Below are 22961 nucleotides of genomic sequence, written 5' to 3'. Positions count from 1 at the left end.
TTTCTAAATAACGTCCAAGTTATTTCAAAATTAAAACGTATCGCTTCTGCTTCGTGAGATTAAAAGTATAGCATGCTATGTACAGGCACATGTTATTTGACGTGTTATGTACAGGAACATATTTGAACATATTTACAAGTGATATTCCGTGATATATAAATATAAAAATTATGATACATAAGTTTCTTAGCAGTCAAAACGGGAAGTAAAAGGTCCTGCACCGTCGAGAGCGATAAAAGTTGCATATGAGCGTGTGTGCGTGATCTGCGAGTTCACTACTATTTTTATCTGATATACACTGCAATGCAACTGGTTATCAAATCTTTCATGAAAATGACATTCACAGTTAAGAAATATGTATTTGGTCAATAAATAAATAATTTGTATTAGCTACTCTGTTTCGTTGACATGGCAGACCATTTGGAACGATTTTCGTTTATATTACTTAATATGCATTCTGTGTTTGGAAACAGATGTGACAGTTTTCTAAAATAAAAAACAACAACAAAAAATCAGCTTAAACAAAAGAGAAAAAACTTGTAGCGAAAGAATGCACTGCGAAAGATTATACAGAAATCTATTAGAGAAGCTACTTAATGTGTTGTTGATATTAGAAGGATAATAGAAAAACCATCAATTAAGAGATGTGGGCAAGCAGATTTGAAGTCCTGCATTGCAGCGTCAAGCAAAGTGAAAAAAGCAAGCAAATTTCTGAAAAATTACGCTTAAAAATTACTTTTATTTCTATGTTTTTTTGTCTATTTTGGGTGGAGGGGTGGGGGGCGGTGTCGATTAAACGATTTATAGGCATAAAGAATATGAACAAAAAAAACGATCACGACTTACTTGTATATAGGGTAAGCGATTTTAGAGAGAAATTCGAGTTGCAACTCTGGTATACTAGCTTTTTCTCGATCCATCATCTCAATTGGTGTATAGCCCAACGACTTTTCCTAAATGAAAACAGAATTATATATTGACGGTCAAGATGGTAGCTCATTGAATCTGCTAAAAAATCTTACCTGATCTCCTTGAGAGAAAAACTCAGCATAAAGAAGATCTGATACTTGGATAGCACTTTCCCAGGGTTTCGTTTGATCCGACAGGTCTGATGTTGTCATAAAAAGTGACAGAAGCAACTCTCGATGTCTCCTGTTTTCTTTATTTACACCACCTAAGACGAGGAGAGTAGCAAATTAGCCGAGACCGAGACAAGGCATACATTTCAACCATCAGGCCGATCAATCTTTTGTTACAAACCTGAAATTATGTTTTCAATTTGTTTATCTATTTTAAAGTGATTAGCAAGATCTGTAGCTAGAATCATCTTCTGCATCAAATCTAACGCCGTACTGTAATCCTGAAAGATAGAAACACGACATCAACATTCAAAGTAGACATAGTTGTCGGTTACCAAAGATAAAACACTCACGGTCTGCGATAAACTTTCGAATACATTTGAATAATCTGCTTGTATAATACACATTGCTTGTGCGAAGTGATGATGCTAAAAAAAAAAAAAATCGGGCAAGTTAAGAAATTTTTTCAGGAAAGTCATATCTGCTAGCAGTATGTATCGCCACCTACCTCTAAAACGGATCCAGCAGAGCTATACAACGAAGCCAGCACTGAATGCTATAACGAAAACGAAAAGTCAATCCTTACAGTACAGCAAAACAACGCATCAAACAGCAAGGCAAACAAAACTTACTGAGGAGATTTGGAAAGAATTATTTGTGCCTCGATGATCAATATCATGACATAAACATGAGACAAGTAAGACAAAGGCTTCCAAGTCACTAGAACAAAATACAAAAACATCAAGAAATAAGTAAGTTTAATAGAAGACAGGCTGAACAAGCAATAGGAACGGTTCCTCTAACTACAAGATAAGAATTTTTTTACCACAATTTGGGATAATTTTTCTAAATTTCAAATAAAACTTGAAAACAAAATTCGCGAAAAGCCCGAAAATATAAACAAAAACGTTAAACCTAGTACTATTAGGATATATTGATTTTTTCGAAACAATTTGGTGAGATTTAAGAAACCTTAACGAATAGTGTGCAAAATATTTCATACCTGATGTATTCTCTAGCCTTGGTACTTTTCAACAATAAATAGGAGAAGTGAGCAACCGTCCAAGCATGAGTCCAGTTGTGGTAGGGTACGTCTCGATAACCTCTACGCACAGTCAATATAAATCTAAGAAATAAAACATCCTGCACATATAAAAGCAATTTTTTTTTTAAATTCTTTGCCTTGTTCATTTTTCGATTACTCATCGTATTTTACCTAACTAGCGTGATTTCTTTGATTTTCCATCTTCGTATCAAGTCTAAATCTGCAAACATTGCTAGCACTACCTGAAAACAGAAGAAAAAGTGAAGATTTCTTAATGAAATATTATACCGAAACTGATAATAAAGACTAGACGTTCATACCCTGATGCTATCAGATTCAGCGAATGATATTCTCGGCATGAAACTGAATTTGTCCATGTCGACATCTAAATCCTCTTTTTGTGGAATGGGGAGACTCGTATATTTTTCTGTGTCTTCGTCGGAAACCTAAAGAGGAACACAATTGCATAGATCGCTGAAAATGTTCTGCTTATGTAAAACATAGCAAGGGCGTCCTCACGAAACATAAAAAAGGGAGAGAAATACCGGCTTAAACGCTTTAAATAAGCCTTCATATTTTACACGTTTACATCCGTTTTCCGTGTTAAACAAAATATCTCGATAATACAAGAAATTCATGACTGTGCTAGACTAAACACTTTCTCAGGCTCGGTTCTGCTGCAAAACTTGCTGAAAGAAAGATCTACAAACATCTTTCGATGAAGAAGCAACAAGAAACGAGTGGGTAGTACACAAAACGTTTATTTATTATTTCTGTGTTTCTGAAGAGTTTCCCTGATAAGGCGTAGTTTAAAATAGATATGAGCATACGGAGATAATGATAAGAAAATCACGTGAAGAGAAAAACGAATTGACAAAAAAATTTATCTGATGCGAAATAATTTGATGACGACATACAAACGCATTTCCATTGTTAAAAAATGAAAAAAGAAAAAGGAAAAAGATAGTAGTGATAAAAGATAAATGTCTTTATTTTTCTCTTTACTCCCCAAGAGTAGGTACTTAGGCTCGTGTGATATAGGATTAAAAAGTGGGTACTTACCCTCATGTGATATAGCATTAACTCGTTTGCTAGCTTGCTTCTCTGTTGTGAAACGGTCGCTTTTTTATAGAGTAAACTCTAAATAAAATTACAAGAGTTCTTATAAAATACTTGAAACTCCATGAATAGACACTTTTTAGAAATTACGAAACATTTGCATTTCGGATAGCTGTCCAAAATTTAGGACTTTGATGCCAAAATAAAAGTTATCTTTATCTTAACTTCCCATTTTCGGTATTATGATTGGTAAATTTTCAGTTGATTTGTAATTTTTTGTTAGGAGGCTTTTTGGTTAAGTGTTTTGAAAAAGGATGGAGTGATAATGCTTTGGAGTTGGATTTTAAATAGCTTTATTAGAGACGACTTCGAAGAAAAACTTTCTGTCCTTTTCTGTGAGTTTTCTGTGAGTATCAAAAAAATTACAAATTTGAATTGATTGAAAATAGAAAGTTAATATATACTAAACCTAATAACAATTTTAACGATGATTCATTACTCACCTGGACCAAGCTCAAACCAACAAAGATGGCAAACGCAGTTGTTCGTTCTTCGTCAAATTTAGTGAAACAATTACCATTGATTTTGTTACATAATTGCGCCACACCCAAAATACGTTCTAAACCAGAAAGAGAGGTAATCAACTTTTTAACACTAACAATTTTAGTTGAATTCTTCTCTATCGTTGTCGTTAAGATTAAAGAAAATTTGACATTACTTAATAACAGATTGTAAAGATGAAATACCTGATATTGATCGGATGGGAAAACAAAGAATGTGCCTGAACGGAAATAAAGCGAACTAGTCTTCAAACAAATCATTAAAATATATCGCATTTGTTATTTTGGCAAAAATGCATTCTTAACATGAACTCAGTCCATACGACAAACGCAATACAGGTCAATACCATAAAGAGTAGTAAGGTGGAAAAAGAGAAAGATTTGTAGCAAGAATGAGATGGCGGTTATAAAGGTTATATCTTACTTCGTTTTGAAGCCGGTTTTATAATCCACTTCTCTGTAAAACAGGTGATGCGAGTAAGCATCCTTTATATTTAATGTTTCACCTGTGAAATGAAAAATTGGAATTATATGAAGTGAACACGTTCAAAACTTGATGTGCAAACAAAGATTTTCTTCTTACCTGTGGAAGCAACGTAACCTGCAATTCCTTGATTGATCGGAATTCTCATTTCGCTGTTCTGAATAACAAAACGAGGATTACATGTTTTTGTATCAGCAAGTGGAAATACGAAGTCAACAGGGATATGCAATCAAAGTGAAATACATAGTCTGTTTGTGCAAAATGAAAAAGAAAAGACTGACTAATTAAAGCATTTCCACCATAAATAGAAACACACTAAAGCTAATGCAAATTTCATTACTGTTACACAGAAACATAATATACGGTTCTGATGTTAATGCTAAACGTATAAAGTCTATTTGCACCTCTTCTGGTTCAATGCCATCAAAAACTTTAGCAACCAATTCACCTGCGTCATGGTCAACCAGAAACAAAGAACATCTAAATAAAATTGACGCAATTTATTAAGGTAAGAGTGTCCAGCATTCACGCGCGCTTTTGTAAATGAAAATATCAACAAACCTTTCTGCTTTGGTTAAGTTTCTAGCTTCTTCCATGATTTTATGTAAAAGAACAGAAACGTCGTCTAAAAAATATATATTGCTAAATATATATACTTAAAATAAAATACAAGCGACTCTTTCTTTTAAATGATCGACCAACATCACAAAATACACATTGCATCTGATTTAACTCACCTAAATGACTAAATAAAGTTTTTGCGATATCAAGTAGTCCCTAAAATTAAAAACAACAACAAAATTAAAAATGCAAATTATAGTCTACCGTTAAATTCGTAATTTAGTAAAGGTTGCAGGTTCAAATTCAAATTTTAGCATACATGATGAGGTTGTCTGTGAACTAACATGAGTGACAGGTGATAAAGTCAGACGCACATACTTCGTGTTTATCCTCGTTACGCACAATATCTCTGCTTAACAGCCGTTATGAACATACTTGCACGGTAAGCTTTCCGTTAAACTCCACGTTACGAACATACTTTGTCGTTAAACTTCCTGTTACGAACATAAGTCGTTGTAAACTTTCCGTAACACAAAGCCGTGTAGGTAAACTTTTTATTGCGCACATACTTCGTCTTTTCTTTTACGCACAAATGGCGCTGTTAAACTCCCGTTACAAACATGCCTCGCTGTTAAACTTTTTGTTAAGGTGGATGTTCATTTAAACCAATTTCATTTTTTAGCTCAACATCGTAAAAACACTGATTAATTTCCAGCTTTATATTGCGCGGATTTTAAATTTAAAACTCGTTTGCTGCAACTTCATCTATTGCAACTCTATTACAAAAGCATTTCTACGATCGCATCAGTAGAATCTGCTTCTACTTTTTTTACGACCAATCGCACGCTGTTTAACGGTACAATGACCTCTTTAATTAACAACTCCACATGCCTTCCGTTACGTATATACCTTGCCGCCTTACGTTAAACTTGTCGCTTTCTGTTACGAAGATACCTACTCGCTTTTCGTTACAAAGATACCTTGTCGCTTTCCGCTACGAAGATACCTTGCCCATTTCCGTTACGAAGATACCTTGTCGCTTCCCGTTACGAAGATACATTGTCTCTTTCCGTTACGAACATACATTGTCTCCTTCCGTTACGAACATACCTTGTCGCTTCCGTTACGAACATACCTTGCCGCTTTCCGTTACGAACATACCTTATCACTTTCCGTTACGAACATACCTCGTCGCTTTCCGTCACGAACACACCTCGTCGCTTTCCGTAAACTCTTACCTCGTTTTGCCGTTGTATAACCACTTGAGTTTTCCAATCCAACGCATTACAAACTATATGACGACAATTATTAACGACCATTGACATCAGTTCTTCATCCAGTGGCGTGAATCTGTCAAAATATGAAAGTAAGGGTAAAATCTATTTGGCGTAAAACAAGACTAGGTCGAACGTTAAGTTACATAATGCTTGAAATATAGCAAAAAAACATTCTGTGAGATATTTCATCTCCACGGACCGTAACCACACAGCCGATGAGAAATTTAAGACAATAAAAATTTAGATCAATATAGGTAGTGCTGTAAAATTTGTTCAAAGAAAGGTATGTGAAAGAAGATGAAATGACACTAAATTTTCGTCAATATAAGAACTCAAGACTGGGATAACATTTGGTTTGCATAACACACTTACCCGGATTTCGATCCGATTTTGTTGAACAGGCAAAACAAAGCAGCACATTCAACTCCATCCTCGCAGAAAGCAGGAACCACTAACATATTCTCAATGTTTATATCTGATAGAAAAACACAAGAAAGTCTAGCGGAAATGATAAACCGGAAATTAAGGTTAATTTTTCTGTCACAAGACAACAAACATACCAATTTCCGCAAATTCTTTCAGTTTTTCCAGATCACTAGAAATTTGTGAATCCTGCAGAGAATTATAAAAGCGCGTTAAAAAACTGTGCCCATTTTTTTGTAAACTTTCCTTTCTGAAAGAAAACAAACGGACTAACCTTTCCTAGTACGAACGAGTGCACTTTTGGTTGCGTGTACAAAAACAAAAAGCCACTGCTACACAGCTAAAAAAAAACGCAACGCTACTAAATTCCACAGCACTTAGCTACCCCTCGTAAAACAGTTACAGGTTTGGCCACACTTACCAAGACATCAATATAAAACAAATAATTGTTAATTCAAGTAATCTTACCTCCAGTCGAAAATCCTCTTCGAGTATTTTGTTTCCAAAAGCCTGAAGTGAAACCAAAACATTGTCATTGCCAAAATTACAAACAAGTATGAAAATAGAACAAGAAGGAAACAAAAATCAATACCACTGCGTATAGTTCGTCACTATTCTTGTTAGCTAGTAAAACCACACCCGACTCCGCGGAAAGTGTGGTTGTTAGCTAAAATAAACAAAAATAAAGTTTAGCTTTAAAAATCACAAATTTAATTCGGACAATGCTGATAATTTGAATTGCCAGTCGGCTAAAGCGTGCTTATTGGAGTAGAATAAAGATAATATTTTACTTCGGTTGACATTACGGGTAAAATGACATTACGGGTAAAAATCGCCGGCTAATCTTGCATATGGACGGGAAAATATTCTTGTAGATCTTTCCACTTTGGTAAAATTAATTTGAATTACCTTATTTATGATTCGCCTTGATAGTTCAGCTAAATCCTTTGTAAATAAAGAACCTGCGAAAAAAAACTTAATGTATATTTTAAATACGATTGGCAGCAAGCTGCCATAACAACATTCCGTAAAGCAACCCGATTAATTCATAGCAAAAATATACGTAAACAGGTGAGCGGTTAAATAGAGGCCGTGGTCCTGCAAATCATAAACTTAACGACTTACCTAAGTCACTAAGAAGCAACAGCTTTTGTTCATTCGAAATTTTTGCCATTATTTTTTGATATCCTTTTAATATCTGCAAAAAATAAACAATAATAATGAAGGGAAGAAGTGTGAGAAAAAGTACACAGATCACAACAGCAGGTATAGCTAAATAAAGAAAATAACTAAGACCTACATTTTCGTTAACTTCTTTAAGAACTGGTGGAAGAGAAGAGGAGGCCGATCTGAGTAGCAACTGAAAGAAAAATTAAGAAATTTTAAATTACTTGTTAATAAAAAAAATTCCTGTTAAACAAAAGCATGAAAAAGTGCGTTCATGACAAAAAATTCCACAGGTCACATTTCATGTCATAGGTCACTTATGACAAAGGTCACATTCATAAAAAGAATTCTACAAACTTACGAATATTAAACCAACGACACTGCTATTCGAATCATCCACCACTGGCCAACTTACAACTAAATATAAAATAAAATAAATATAAAAAAGAAGGAACATAAGAAGATGGGGTCAGGTTACCATTGTATCCTAGGAAATTTGAAACTGATTAGCCGAGGATATAAAATTTCTACGCGGATGGTTATTTTAAGAGTATAATAAACGGTATATCGTCAAAAGAGAAGCTTAAAAACAAGATCGCTTTGAGAACAAAAAAAACAAATTAGAATTATTTTTTAACTATAAAAATAAACAATATTTTTCTTTTTTAAATATATTACCTTTAAAATTTCTAGATTTTCTTCCTTTGCAACAATGAAACAACGATGAGTCTGATGTATCCCCTGAAGAAAAAAGAGCGAAGATAAACTCGAGATAAAGTCCGTAGGTGATGTAGCAGTAAAAAAAAAAAGAAATTACCTGAGGAGCTATCTGCATATTTTTCTGCAGAGAAGATCGATTTAAATTGAGTTGAGAAGAGATGGGAAGTGATCTCAAGCGTGCAATGTTTGTTGTTGTTGTTATACGAACACCTAACAAAAAGCAAAAACACCGTCTCACATTTTAACAAAAAAATCAAAAGTTCAAAACGTTTTTTGTATCAAAACCAATTCAAGTTTTTTTCTCATTTCATATAAGAGATAATATTAAGAAAGAATTAAATATTAAAATTTTATTTATTAATTAAATGATAAAAAAAGACAACGCGAATCTTTCAAAACGATGCAAATCAAACACAGTCATGCAGATCGAGGTCAAACTCACAAAACAAATTAAATTCACACACACATTTCAAACATATCGTATCGTGTGACATTAATGTTTAGCATTGTTAAACGATATCAGAAACAATACGGGAAGTTTAATAAAAACTTCAGTAAACCCAATGTTTCGTGTGGAAAAAGTGGCTACTAAAACCTCTTTATACAGAAAAGTAAGAAGTCTATCGAACATTCGTTTAATCAAACAAATAAAAACATTTTCCCACACACACACACACACACACACTAAAAAATGTACACATTATATTCTTTCATTATGATATCAATAATGTAATCACGGCTAATTTACTGCTTAATGAGCTGCGTCAGTAATTGTTCATTAAAACAATACAAATTTTATCGTGGTGTACAATTATTGTAGGGTTAGCTATTGAAAATTAATTTCTCATGTGGAAAGGTTTATGAAAACATCAACAAAATGATTTCAGTCACACGGTGTTTTTTACTCTTAGCGTATTAAAAAATAAATAAAAATCGATTAAGTCAAAGACATTCATGACTATTTTATTTCTGGAATATAAAGTTGATTTACCAGGGAAACCCAAGACCCGCAGCTCGTTTTACCCATAAACGCGGACGCGGCCCCGGTACGAAGGTTAGAAAAGGGTCGGAGCATATATAAAAATGATTTGGGTCAGTGTAGTTTCCAAACCTCAAATCAGCGCTGAAAACGAAAGTATTTTCTCGTTTGCGTGAATATCTAAAAATTTCTAATTTTCTCAGAATAAATAATAATTTGACCAACTAATTCAAACAACACGAAGGAATTTTACCAACTTCACACCGCCCAATAACCGCCCAATGTATCAGCTAAACATTCATTTATATTGTTTTAATGTAGGTTCTTATCAATGTCATCTCGAGAAAACGAAGAAAAACGAAGTAAATTTTTTATGAACATCATGACTTCAACGTACGAGGCGCAAAGAGTAGAATCATTTTTTTTCTTTTTCGTTGTTTTCTTTCGGATGGGGCGAACAGATAGAATAACTGATCATAAAGCATATTAATAAAATCACGCAACCTTTTATTCTTCTTACGATTCTAATCTGGCTGTTTTTTTTATTTACTTTCAATTAAAACATGCAAATTTAGATCACGTGACTTGTAGGCTATTATTAAGCGATAATATCTACTCTATATGTGACCTGCTTGTAAAAAAACAACACCAGATGACCTGGTCACATTTACCACTACAAGCCTGCTAATAAAAGAATCCAGATGACCTGGTCACATTTACCACTACAAGCCTGCTAATAATCCAGATGACCTGGTCACATTTACCACTACAAGCCTGCTAATAATCCAGATGACCTGGTCACATTTACCACTACAAGCCTGCTAATAATCCAGATGACCTGGTCACATTTACCACTACAAGCCTGCTAATAAAAGAATCCAGATGACCTGGTCACATCTACCACTACAAGCCTGCTAATAAAATAATCCAGATGACCTGGTCACATTTACCACTACAAGCCTGCTAATAAAAGAATCCAGATGACCTGCTTCATAGCCGTGCTATAGACACACGTAATACTTATACACAAAAAAGAAAGAGCAAAATACGTACAACGGGTCAATTCCTGTGGAATTTTCCACGGGCTAACAACTATTTTTATAAAAATTTGCAGTTGCAGTAAACTAAAAGCAACTCTCCATCATATTTTTAAACACATCTCTCCATCATAATTTGTAAAAATTAATTTTTATAATCTTTTTAAAACCTGCAGCTGTAGTTTATTTCTTTTTTGGAATAATCTGCCTAGCTACTAACAATATGAATATGAAAGAAGATGTTGAAAACTAACGTAAAATGCTTCGACAATCTCACCAGACTTTACTTTTGTTAACCCTCTCACGTTATAGTGTTTTAAGAAGAAAAGTTGAAGTTTCCCTACTTTGAAAAGGTCTAACAAAAAACAAGAAACGGATGGTCCAAATTTTCTCACTGTAGTGTCAGTACAGTGCTTCACTTTACTAGACGTGACACAAAAAATAATTTAATAATTTTCAGATACATTATTTCATAAAATACTTTCAGGCAGTGACGGTTGTTATAAAGATGTTAAAATCATTAGCTATTATGACTGCGAAATCAACTAATTAATTCATTTTATAAATGGATGATAAGGAACTCTTTTTGATTTATATAAAAAAATCTTTATTAGTTTTCGAGTTTTATCAACTTTGAGTAGGAGGTAAGGTTACTACTTTCACTAAAGGAAAAAACAAAGCTTAAAACTGCTTTAGCATACGATAATAAAAATAGTATTACCACTGTCCAACTACATCAGGAATGTTGTGTGATGCTGTGTCAACTCCAGCAGAAACGTTTTTAAATTCACCAGTACATGGATCACAAAAGTACACACACGTTTGAACCTAAAAATACATTATTATGAAAGATGAACGAAAATATGGTCATTTTTTTGCATAAAACTCTATAAACAAAACCCGATTTTTTTGTTCTATCATTTTCTTTGACAAAAAGTGAAGGAAGGTTGGAACTTTCCTTAAATTTTCAAAAATGTCTTACAACTTAAATATTTTCAGAATAGTTCTTTTTTTATCTCGCTATTAATTATTTGTGAGATTGAAACAAAAGTGAGATTTTAAATTAAAACAATATAGAATTGGGAGTGAGTTGACGTTGAGTTTTCCATATTGAAGTAATGTAAACTACACTGCAGATTCATTATAATCAGTTTGCTTAAAATAAAATAAATCTTAAAATAAATTTTCTCTTCAAAAAAAAAAAAAAAAGCAAGCAGTTAAGATAAATCTAGAGGGTTAAATGATATTATTATTATGTCCTTAGGATGCAACATCATGTAGTGGTTGCTTCACTATCAATACGAGGATATTTAGCTAATAAATTAACTCTGTTAATTATTCAGTAAACATTTCAAAACAGTTAATCACGTGCTGATGTTTTCTCACGAAATGATAGTATAAGTTTGGACAGTTTGGCATAATAAAATATAATTAACTACCACTTACTAGATTTCTTTTGTAAATGTCTTTTATAACTTCTTGAAACTTGCTTGATAAATCGTCCAAACTCTCTGATAAGCAGAGTTCTAGCAGCTTCTACAAAATCAAAGTTAAGTTGTAACATGCAAAACAAATAAAAGAGTAAATTCAAACAAACAAAAAGTGAAACAAATAAATAAATCTATTTAATATTATGTTAAACGGTTTATGACATAATGTTAACATTTTATTTTCACATAATTATAATCCAAATTCTTCTGGAAGTAAAATACTGCAATTATGTACCCTCTTGAGTACGTTTTTCCTTCTAATAGCACACAATGTGCCACAGGAATTTCAAATTGCAGAGGTATAAAAAGTCTTAAAACTCATTTTTAAAAAATAAATAAAACAAGGAATTTCCAATGTAGTTTCCTTTTATATGAACCTTCATTCCTAAATTTTTTGTCGGCACACCCTTAAATCAGTGTTCACCTTGTTTAAGCCAGTTGGAAACTTAAATAAACACCTTACTGTTTGACGCATTACAATACAATAATGTATTCATTCATTAGAAGAAAAATACATGCAGTCGAAACTTTAAAACTATGATTTAGTGTCACACAAATTACTTTTGACATGACTTAGTTCACTGAATAGAATTATTACATGTTTTTTGAAAAATCATATAAACACAATCACCTTATTTTGTGTAAGTTGCTTCGAAGCCATATCAAATCTTTTATTAAAGTATTTTTTTCTTTTTTGTGTATGTTCATTTGACGTTTTTTGCTGTGCAGAGTGAGCACAATTTTGATCCAATAACGAAATCTTTTCCATAAGGACAATGTTTTAAATATCTTTAACCAGTCTCAATTTTGCCATTTTGAACATGCTTTATCAAATTCATTTTTACTTCTTACTCATTTCAGATAACTTCTAAACAAAATAATCAGGTTACTTTAATATGGCTATAAAACAATAACAGAAAAACATACTTGTTTATACTTAATTATCAAAATATACTGCCACCTTCTCCCACTAATAGAGTTGGTAGTTGTAAGTGACTTCACTGAATCAACGCCGGATGTAGTCTTAGACATAAAAAATCTTGTACATTTTATCAAACAAATATTTAAACAGACTTAATAGATTTTTAAGCATATAAAAATAAACAGATTTCCAAAACGCTGAACACAAAAATAGAACTTAATGTGTTTGGATCACGATTTACTTCTACACATATACATTTCTTCTTCTTACAAAAGCAAAAACCCCAACTTCATTACAAATAATCTCCAAAACTTTTAAATTTTTAACTTCTTATTTCCAGTCTGTTTGTCACAGTTAATAAAAAATAAAGAGTTAATAAAAATTTCTATGATTATTCATTCATACTTTACAAGTAGCCTTGAAGTAGCCTAACAGCACCTGTTTGTCTGGACATAAAAGGAATACTTATGTTTACAAAAGTCTGTTTCTTAGTTACCCTGAAAAACGTTTGGGATACTTCTTATTTGACAATGCTCTTTCTTCTTTCACACGATAGCATCTGGAATAGGATAAACTTTATTTACATGGCTAACATGACTAAGCGTGCAATTGTTTTATAGTTATCCACGCGCTTGTAATTTTATTAAAAATGATAAACAAGACCTGAACATGCAATATAAGTTGTTAGGAATTAATTTTCAGACAAACAAAACTAAATTTGCTATTTAAAATGTCTAACAGATAAAAAATTACTTGTGATTATAATGTGAACACAAAAAAAATTCATATTATGAAGAAGTGATTGAGATATGAAAAGTTCAGACAAAAGTGTAGAAAATAACACAGAGATGTTACCTCAAAACACAAAGTTGCAAGCAACTAATATAAGTGAAATCAAAAACTTAATAAAAACAATTTTTCCAAAAAGGTTCATACATTTTTAAAAACATAAAACAAAAATAAACATCAGGAATATTAATAATCAAAGCCTTGATAGAAGAAAGATAGACAACACACAACCCTCGATCTTGTAATGGCATAAAATATATATAGCAAGTGTGTAAAGTAACGGGAAGTTTTAACTTCTTTGGGATTCCATCCTAACGGTTGGCTCTTTCTCCTCTCTGACTGTAACTTTGTTACTTTACCAACAGAGATACATATAGCATTGCTCTAACTTGCTTGCCTGCCACACAAGCGGATTAGCGGTCAGTAGATGGCACCAAGTGGACTGACAACACTACATTTAAAGTGCACCGTGGTGGGGACTTAAACTGGAAACCTTATGACTAAAAGCCAAATGTGCTACTAATTTTTACTACAAAATAATACTACAAAAGCTGGTAAAGTTATGACAACAAAATATGTGCAATTATCATTGTTTTTTACTTATCATATATAATGTAAAAAATAACTATTTCTACATAACATAATAAAGTTAAACAGCAAACCAAAAACAACAAGTGGTACTCAGATGAAACCAAATGTTTCAAGTCTTCTTTAAATGCAAGTAAAATAAATTTTGTACAAAATGTGTGAGGATCATTCAAAATATCAAAGTTAATCTATAACATCTATACTGAGTGAAAAAGATAAACAATTTATTCAACCTCTGAAAGCATGTTAGGAACACAGAAAAACACATTTGTCCACAATTAATTATTAATGGGAGATGGTTTCAGGACATGTACATTATTTATTAAGGCTGGTCTAACATATGAATCCACATAGCATATAGAAGCATAGTTATCTAAATCAAAAAAGTTGTATCGTTTGAAGAATAATATAGGTGCTGGTATCCGTGCTTCCATAATTTAAAAACACAACACGGGTGTTTATAAGAAAAATGTGTAATTGTCCAAATATACATTTTCCATTACACGAAACAGATGAAATGAGATTGCATAAAGTTTTTAAAAACACAGGTTCGTGTGGTAACATCATTAATATTTATTATAAAGAAATATTTAAATAAAATGGGAACTTAATCCCCTTTCAAACTAATTCAGTAACTGGTTACCTAAAAAGGATATTAAAAAAATATAAGCATTAAAAAAGCCAGAGTACTTATTTAAAAATATCAATTATTTATTGAAAAAAGTAAAAAAAAAAGAAGAAGATGAAGACAGAACCTTTCAGATTAAAATTTTTCTTCTTTACTACAAAAAACAAATAATCCAAATTTAAATAACAAAATATAACCCAATGAACACAACCCTGCTTCTGATTGCCAATAAAAAACATCTCTGCTTTTTTATCTAATTGTTGAAGGTGAAACACATAAGGTACTGTTTACATTAAAGCCTACTGACATGCAAGAAACATAAAGTGTTTAATTTCAATTATTGCATGGAGTACTTTAAAAAATAACAATTGTGAGAATATAACTGAATACATTTTTATGATAACTTTTATTCTACCACCTAATAAGGTTTAGGTTGAGTGAGTGTCACATAAAGAAAATATTAATCAGGACGTGAAGTGAAAAAAACAAAACAAAGGTGACTGCAGTTGGTTTTGTAACACAACAAAATTTCTACAAAAAGTCAAAGTGTTGACGTCACAGTTGCCATGGTAATTTCAGACACATGTTTTTGTTGTTACAACCTCAAACTCTTGCAAAGCAACAATATTATTTTTCTGATCCTGTTCAAAAATTTAAAAAAGGAGAAAAAAACTGCTGGATTGCATATTACATTGAGCAAATTTTAAATTTTAATTTCTTTAAAACCTTTTTGGTTCTGATAATAACTAATATTGGTACTTCATCGTTATAAAGATGCCATATCTAAAATTAAGACCAGCATTCAAAATATTAACTTAAAATGTGGAGTCTATCAGTGCCCTGGATGTCACAAGTTTCCTGATAAACCTATCAGCATTACAACTTTGGATCTCTCAGTCCAAAAACTTTTAGCCTGTGCAATGTGTTGATAAAAATTGGGAGCTAAATCATCAGGTCATCAAAAGTTAATCTTAAACTTTCAAGTACAATAATAAAAAACCAAGACAAATTACTTGTTAACTTTCAAATAGATTAAAATAATAACTTAAATTCTACAGTCTCTGATAAGAAAGTATATCAACTTTTTTCAAGATTTTTTTACTATACAATGATGCAAGCTGAATGACTCCATATTAATACAAAAATATTAAAATAAGATGATCATTTGTCAGTTATAAGGAGATAAAAACTATTTAATTCTATTATGGCAAATTGTAAAAGATTAATCTATAATAGACAGCCACAATAAAAAGGTCTTTTTGTTCCCTAACGAATAAATTGTTTTGGTGCATGTAGTGGCAAGACAACTGTTCATTCAGCAATAGGAAAAAGAAAATGTATCACCAAAGAGATTCCAGATGTTGTAATTTTTAAACATTTAAAATACAAAAAACAAAAGATCAAAAACTACATTGCTTCAAGAAAAACTAACTGTGACTAAATACGAGGAAATTATCATAAAACGACACAAAAACACCCTAAATCAGCAAAAACATTATACTGTAGACCAGAACTTTCATTTTCAGACATAGGAACACGAACTCTTATTTGCAGCAGATAGTAAAAAAATTATAAATTAATCATACCTACAACGAACTGCAACTAAAACCTACAACTAAAACACATGAACAATTATTTTGAGATGAAACAAGTGTGGCTATTCTCTGTCTTCTTCAAAAACAAACTAAAAAAAAGAAGATTTGAAGGAGAGCATGACCATCCATACAATGTCTTTTGTGTGTGAAATAAAAGCAATTCAAAAAAAGAATATTTTCTCTTTTTAATAGATAAATATTTATTAAGGAAATCATAAACCACCTGCACCTGAACTGTCGAGAAGGTAAACAAAGAAGCTTGTCTTTATATTAAATTTATGGTAAAGGAAGAGTAAATAAAAATGAACATCTTATCTCAAAAATAGCTTACATTAGACACTATAGAGAGGTGTGTTTCTCGTAGAAAAACACTTTGCAACTTCTTAGTATATTTTAAATGTTTTATACTTATCTCTAACAATTTTTTGCAGATTGAAAATGTATTTTATTATTGTGAGAAGATAATATCTGATAAACAGTTGTGTGCCCAAATTTCTTTATATGACATTTCATTAAAAATTATGGTGATCAGTATGATACAGAAAAAAACTTTAATTTTACCAGCTGTTTCTTTATCTCAGTTCAGCCCCCAGTATTCCCCTTATGTTCAATTCCCACCAAAGATCTAAGATTAAATCCAGCTATAACAGAGCTACCAAAAGAAATTATTTTCATTGATATAACTTTCTTTTGTTCTTTGACATGTACCTTAAAAACTGAAAAATTTTTGTTACCAAAAAAAAAAAAAAAAAATTAAAATAAATAAATAAATTTTGTTAATTATTATGCAAAACAGTAACAACAAAAATAAATTAGCTTAGAAAAAATATAACTAGAAGAATTTGAGTAACATAAAACAAAAAACTCTTTTTTGCCAGATTGGTATTTCTATTAGTGCCAACATCAAATATAATCTCCACTTAAATTCTACACACTGATCATTAGTTAGATTTCAAGAAAAATGGTTAGAACAGTTGCGTTAGAAACTTGCAAGAATGTTTTTATACAACGTCAACAACATTTAAAAATATGGTATTTCAACGCTCCCAAATTAGGCCACTGGAGTGGAATTAAATCAAACAGTACAACCTTATGTCTCATTGTTTCAAATTGTGATTATATACAAAGGTTGTAAATATGAAGGCAAAGGAATTCAAACAACACTTCAGTGCTGAAAACTGATTTTAGTTATGTTATCCATAGCTTTGTTTTCACATCCGGCTGCATTATTTATTATTGTGTTTAACAAATTATACAGTTGTATTTTTAGGATATGGTTTGGTCCAGTATTAATTTTTCGATATTTCAGCATCAGACCGTGTTTAGATTGCATAATTTCACAGAGATATTTACAATTAACAAGGCACTACCTCAATAAATCGAATATCTATGTTATCTAACTTTTCTAAGAGACAATTTTGACTAATTTCAAAAAAAAAAAAACTTGCCAGTATTTGAAGTTTATTTAAATGTTACTTTAAATAATTTCAACAAAAATAGTTAATTATGACTTCGCTTTATTTCCAATTTTGTAATAAAAAATATTATCAAAAGACAAAAATTTACATAATTTCAATAGACCAAACCACACATAGCTTTAAAACGTCTGTCTAGTTATTTATTCTAGCTGTATTATACAAATGAAACGGTTTAATGTTAGTAAAAAAATGGTATATCACCAAGAAAGTGAAAAACAAAAAATATTAAGGAATCTTTTGTTATAGTCAGCAGAGCTTAAGCTTTTTAGAAATCACAAACTAACAACATATACAAACCAGTTGACTTTAGGTGATAATTGTTGACCGTTAGTGCAGCTGATGCTTTTGGAGGATAAAATCTGGACAAACAGTTCAATCACAACTCTTACTTGCAAGGGACTGACAATTTTTTTCCAGATAGGAAAGATTATTCATTATGGCCTATTAATAAGGGGAGAGCAATTACTCTTGCTCACGCAAAGGCTTGCCCAATTCTGGGAAATGAAAAACTAGCTGAGCCATTAATTGCTCTCCCAATTCCAAAAAAAGTTTTTCTGACTGAGCAATATCAATTGCATGGAATCAAAGTTATCTTTCTTATAATTTACAGTAAAAAAGCACCAAAAAAGATAAAATAAAGACATTGTGACAAAATATGCATTTATAATCTTATTCTATTTATTAAGATTGTTTGCCCAGTTTATATTATTATAACCTTGGAGGAGCGATTTATAGCTCTGATGTTATTTTCTTATCCATAGGCCTGTTCATTCATTCTGTAATTTTTTGCAGGATAAAAAAATTCCTTATATATCACTTTCATGCATGTGGTTAAAATAATTGTTAACTAACACTTTGAATCAATTCAAAAACATGTGGTTTTTATTGTTGTTAGCATTTCACAAACTATTTCAAGATCTTTTTGAAGAAATAATAATGACACCTAACACCTATCATGAAAGTTAATTCTTGTGAAAGATCATTCACAAAAGCTATTTCTGACAAAAATTATAAAAATAGGTCATTAGTGTACATCATTTTCAACCTACAGAAATGTGTGCACATGTCCATTGTTCTCAACACAAAATAAAAACATGTCACATAGGGAGGCATCTATAGGGTTAAGTAAGAGATAGAAGAAAAAAGATTACTTGAAAATTAAATAACCACATCCTAAGCCTGAAAAAAAGATTAAAGAATATTTTATCCATTCAACACTAACACATTGGAGAATTTAACTTGATTCAGAACTGTATTGATTTGATTATAGAGGTTTAATGCATCTAATCCTAACTTGTCTACAAATTTAATGTCTCCAAAATTGGACTGATACTCCATCCTGTTACAATTTTTATAGGATTTATAATTCTTTATATAAATATTCCTCACACAGTCTTTTTTATTTAATATTTAATTCATAATAAGTCCATTATTGACAAGGGAATTTGAGTGTTTTTAGAATTTACTGGATGTTGAGCAAAAACAGGTGTAGTTGTACTGTTTGAAAAACACAATATACCAATTGCCTGTACAATTTTATATTTGTGTTTTTTTCATAAAAAAAGGTTTCAAATTTGATATTTCTTTTTGTATTATATCCATGTTCTAAAATTGGTGTTTGATAATATGGGGAAGTATATTTATGAAGAAATTACATAAGGCCGTCTAGCTGGACAGAACATTTTTGAGATTTGTGTAACTCAAGTGGAAACTTTAAACACCCTAAAACTACCTTTGTAATTCCCCCTGGAAAGAACTAACAGTATATATAGTATATAACAGTATATAGTAACAGTATATATATCGCTTAAATATGATGTGAAAAACCACAATACAAATCACTTTATATTTTTATCATTACTTTTTTTTTTTTTTTTAACTTTATAATGTCAGCATTATTTCTAAATGCCACAGCGTCAAGGTCAACTCAGTAACTATACAATACAGTGAACTATTTTTAGATGGCAACATAAAAATAATGAAAAATAGCAGAAATGTGCTGTTCTGAGCATAAAATCAATAAATGTGCTCAAATAACCTGAGTGCACGGGTCTTGCAAAACAGATAACCAACTTTCATTGGCTTAAAATGATTAAACAATATAAAGCTATACTTTTAACATTGGAAAATTAAAACAACTCGCAAAATATCTATGACATCTTATAGTCTTTTTAATTCAACCCCATTCAAGTGTCTTTTTTAATATTTTTGTGTCTTTTCTCTTCCTGATTTGTTTTTTTTTTACTTTTTTTATTGATTTTTTTTCATGATACTTCAATTCACAGTTAATACTTAATTAACATGATTATTTGACAGCTTCTAACCTTTTTTATTATACTTTTTCTGTTATTCACTACTTTTTTTATTTCTGATTGAATTTTTGCATTAAGAACTATTGTAAATTTTTAGATGCTAAAATAGGTTTTGATTGAAAAATAGCTTTTTTGTCAAATTACCCTTCCAATAATAAAAAATGTTTTATTTATATACCCTTCTGTGACTTAATTCCACTTAATTTATTTGGAGCAACGTCTACATCTTCCATGTCTTTCAAGATTTTAGTGCATGTCAGACTGATAAAAAACGCATGCAGCAAAAAATGTGCTAAATAAATGTGTATGTGTGTGTCAAAAATAAAAATTATGTAGCATATTTTAATTTTTTGAAAATCTGGTTTGTATTTTTTATATAAATCTGATTTGTATTTTTAATAAAAACGTTATTTCGACTCTCCAATAGTTAAGAATGAGAGAGTAACTAGTTCAGACACTTGTTCTCATATTTTCGGTTTTACAAGTTTAAATTTTTTGTGTTGGTAAACGTACTTATCTCCAACACAAAAAAATTAATAATTTTTGTGAAGAAACATGCATACTCACTGTTTTAAACATATTCAACGTTTTTCCACACAGAATGAATTGAAAAAAGTAAACATTTTTAACAATCTAAATAATTACAAACATTATGATTTAAAGAAACAACAAATTATTTCTATTTTAAACACCATGATAGATCATCAGAATATATCATGAACATTGTTTTCTTGTAGCAAATGTGTCTCTTAATTATGAAATTCCATGTATGAGTCTTTTCCGATTGGTGTAATGATTACTTTATAAAAGTTAAAGGTATACAAAAATAGATTTTTTGTTCTGAAAATTTAAGATATTTTTATTTAACATAAAATTAAGCTTTTTAATTACTTTATAGTACAATATATACAGTAAATATTTTAATTGTTGTTGTGTATTCTCAAAATCATCTCAGGTTATTGTTGTTTAAACAATAAGTTCCCTGATCCATTAAGTAATTATTAGTAAAGTACTGATTTATTCATGCAAATTGCAGGATGCAGAAGCTTACATCCAGACTGTGCTGCAAGAATTATTGTGATTTTTTATAAAGAAGAGTGTTTGGGGAAACACTAAAGTTTTTTTTAGGTCATATAGGGGCTAATTACACCACTATAAGTGTATACTACACATTGTTCGTGAAATTAGACTCACCAACATGCAATTTACGGTAATTAAGGCTTATTATGGCTCTTATCACTTTTTTAAAATGGGGTCATCAACAAATGACTTTAATTTTTTATATAGCCTTGACCCTTGATCTGCTCAGGGAACAAGGTTAAGGTTTATTGTACCTTATCCAAAATCATTACCTAGTGAAGCATACAAAAAGTACTAAAAAGAACAGCCTATTTTTTGTTTTGAGTACAACTATTTAACCCTGGACCTCTGGACCTCATTTTTCATTAAAAATTTGCAAATTTTCCAATCGTGTTGGATTTGGAAAGTTTTAGAACTTTATAAAATTTGCTACATAAACAGACCTAAAAAAGAACCTTCAAAATATGATGCTGAAACATAAACATAAGCAAAAAATTCCAAGAAAAGCTGCAAAAATTTTACACATTCTAGCACTTTTTGCTTCGCTACTGAGAATGGAGGGTTCAAAGTTTAACTTGCCCTACCATGTTAAAAAATTGAAGATGGTATCCCAATAAGAGGGTGCAGATAAGCCACAAACGCCTGCCTATATTAGGGTAAGTTCAGTAGACTTTTTAAATTAAATTGGCAGTTGTCCTCTGAAACTGCCCAAACTTGGCCGAATCATTCCTGAAATGCAATTCCTTGTAACATGCCATGCAGACGATAGTTGAAAGAAGGCGCTTGATGAGAAAGTAGTTAATAAAGTTTATTTATAAGTTATTTATACAGTTAAACTTTATCAAAAACCCTCAAAAACAGCAAAAAGTTTATTTTAATTTTTATAGTTTTTTGAACCATTAGTGTCTGTTTTTATTTTCATTTTCTGGCATTGTTGGCGTATGCGGATTTTTTCGGGCAAATACTTGAATGCTTTTTAACACACCAAACTCACCTGAAAACGGCCGCACTTTTTACTGTGTATGTAGGCTTATCCGGCACACTTGTATCCTAATTTTGAAATCATATATTATATAATGTAGCCATGCTGATAAAAAATGCACTTGTTATGCAATTTTCTTTTGCTATGCATATTGTTTTTTAGCATATATATACCTCTAATTTTGTGAACATATCACTTTTTTTTTGTACTCTAGCTAAACTAGCTAGCTAGATGATGTAGAAATCGTTTTGTGCCTTTTGATAAGACCTACACTGGTCACATTTCAAAACCATTTTGCTTCTTGCAACGTTTCACATACTTTCTTTACAAAGGCAACAATAGGAGAAAAAAGTATGAAGTGCAACAAATTATTTTTATAAACACATTTTTTATTTTACAAAACCATTGTTCAATCAAGGCTAGCTATAGATGTTACAATACCACATAAAACCCATAGATAGCTAGGTATAGATAATGATGGTCCTAAAAAACAACGAAGTAAATTGAAAGGTTTCTTACTTTAATTCCATGACAAAACGGGTTAGAAGCTTTGGTCATTATCATCTTCCCATGATTTTTTAACACTTGTTTGTTTTAGTGATTTTATTTTGAACCCGTGTAATGCCAACACAGATCTAAATGTCTCCCTTGATAAGCGCCCCCGTCCCGTAGGGGCGCTTGTTTGATAATGAAAAAATCAAGTTTC

General features: G+C 31.1%; 1 protein-coding gene across 5 annotated transcripts; it reads right to left on the bottom strand.

Moving 5' to 3' along the window:
* On the bottom strand, positions 1-22890 carry LOC130654675 (cGMP-dependent 3',5'-cyclic phosphodiesterase-like). 5 transcript variants are annotated; one of them, XM_057457288.1, is made up of 34 exons: positions 22775-22889; positions 12513-12749; positions 11838-11927; positions 11113-11219; positions 8473-8585; positions 8334-8396; positions 8017-8072; positions 7789-7848; positions 7614-7686; positions 7398-7450; positions 7081-7155; positions 6957-6998; positions 6763-6828; positions 6626-6677; positions 6438-6540; positions 6027-6138; positions 4965-5004; positions 4789-4852; positions 4632-4707; positions 4327-4384; positions 4168-4249; positions 3930-3964; positions 3687-3802; positions 3187-3264; positions 2445-2570; positions 2296-2366; positions 2083-2205; positions 1712-1799; positions 1588-1635; positions 1433-1507; positions 1261-1360; positions 1023-1174; positions 847-953; positions 1-486 (listed from the first exon to the last, which is right to left on the bottom strand). In XM_057457288.1, exons 2-34 carry the CDS (start codon positions 12648-12650, stop codon positions 387-389), a joined length of 2742 nt encoding a protein of 913 aa, XP_057313271.1. In that variant the 5' UTR covers positions 12651-12749; positions 22775-22889; the 3' UTR covers positions 1-386. The 5 variants fall into 5 exon arrangements, with proteins under 5 accessions (XP_057313271.1, XP_057313272.1, XP_057313273.1 ...); XM_057457289.1 differs by lacking the exon at positions 22775-22889 and adding an exon at positions 16395-16473; XM_057457290.1 differs by lacking the exon at positions 12513-12749 and having other exon boundaries at positions 22775-22849.
* Between the last annotated feature and the right edge of the window lie 71 nt (positions 22891-22961).

Source organism: Hydractinia symbiolongicarpus, chromosome 8, assembly GCF_029227915.1.
Source record: "Hydractinia symbiolongicarpus strain clone_291-10 chromosome 8, HSymV2.1, whole genome shotgun sequence".
Taxonomy (NCBI): domain Eukaryota; kingdom Metazoa; phylum Cnidaria; class Hydrozoa; order Anthoathecata; family Hydractiniidae; genus Hydractinia; species Hydractinia symbiolongicarpus.
The sequence above is the reverse complement of the archived record's forward strand: the minus strand, read 5'-3'. Positions and strand labels throughout refer to the sequence as shown.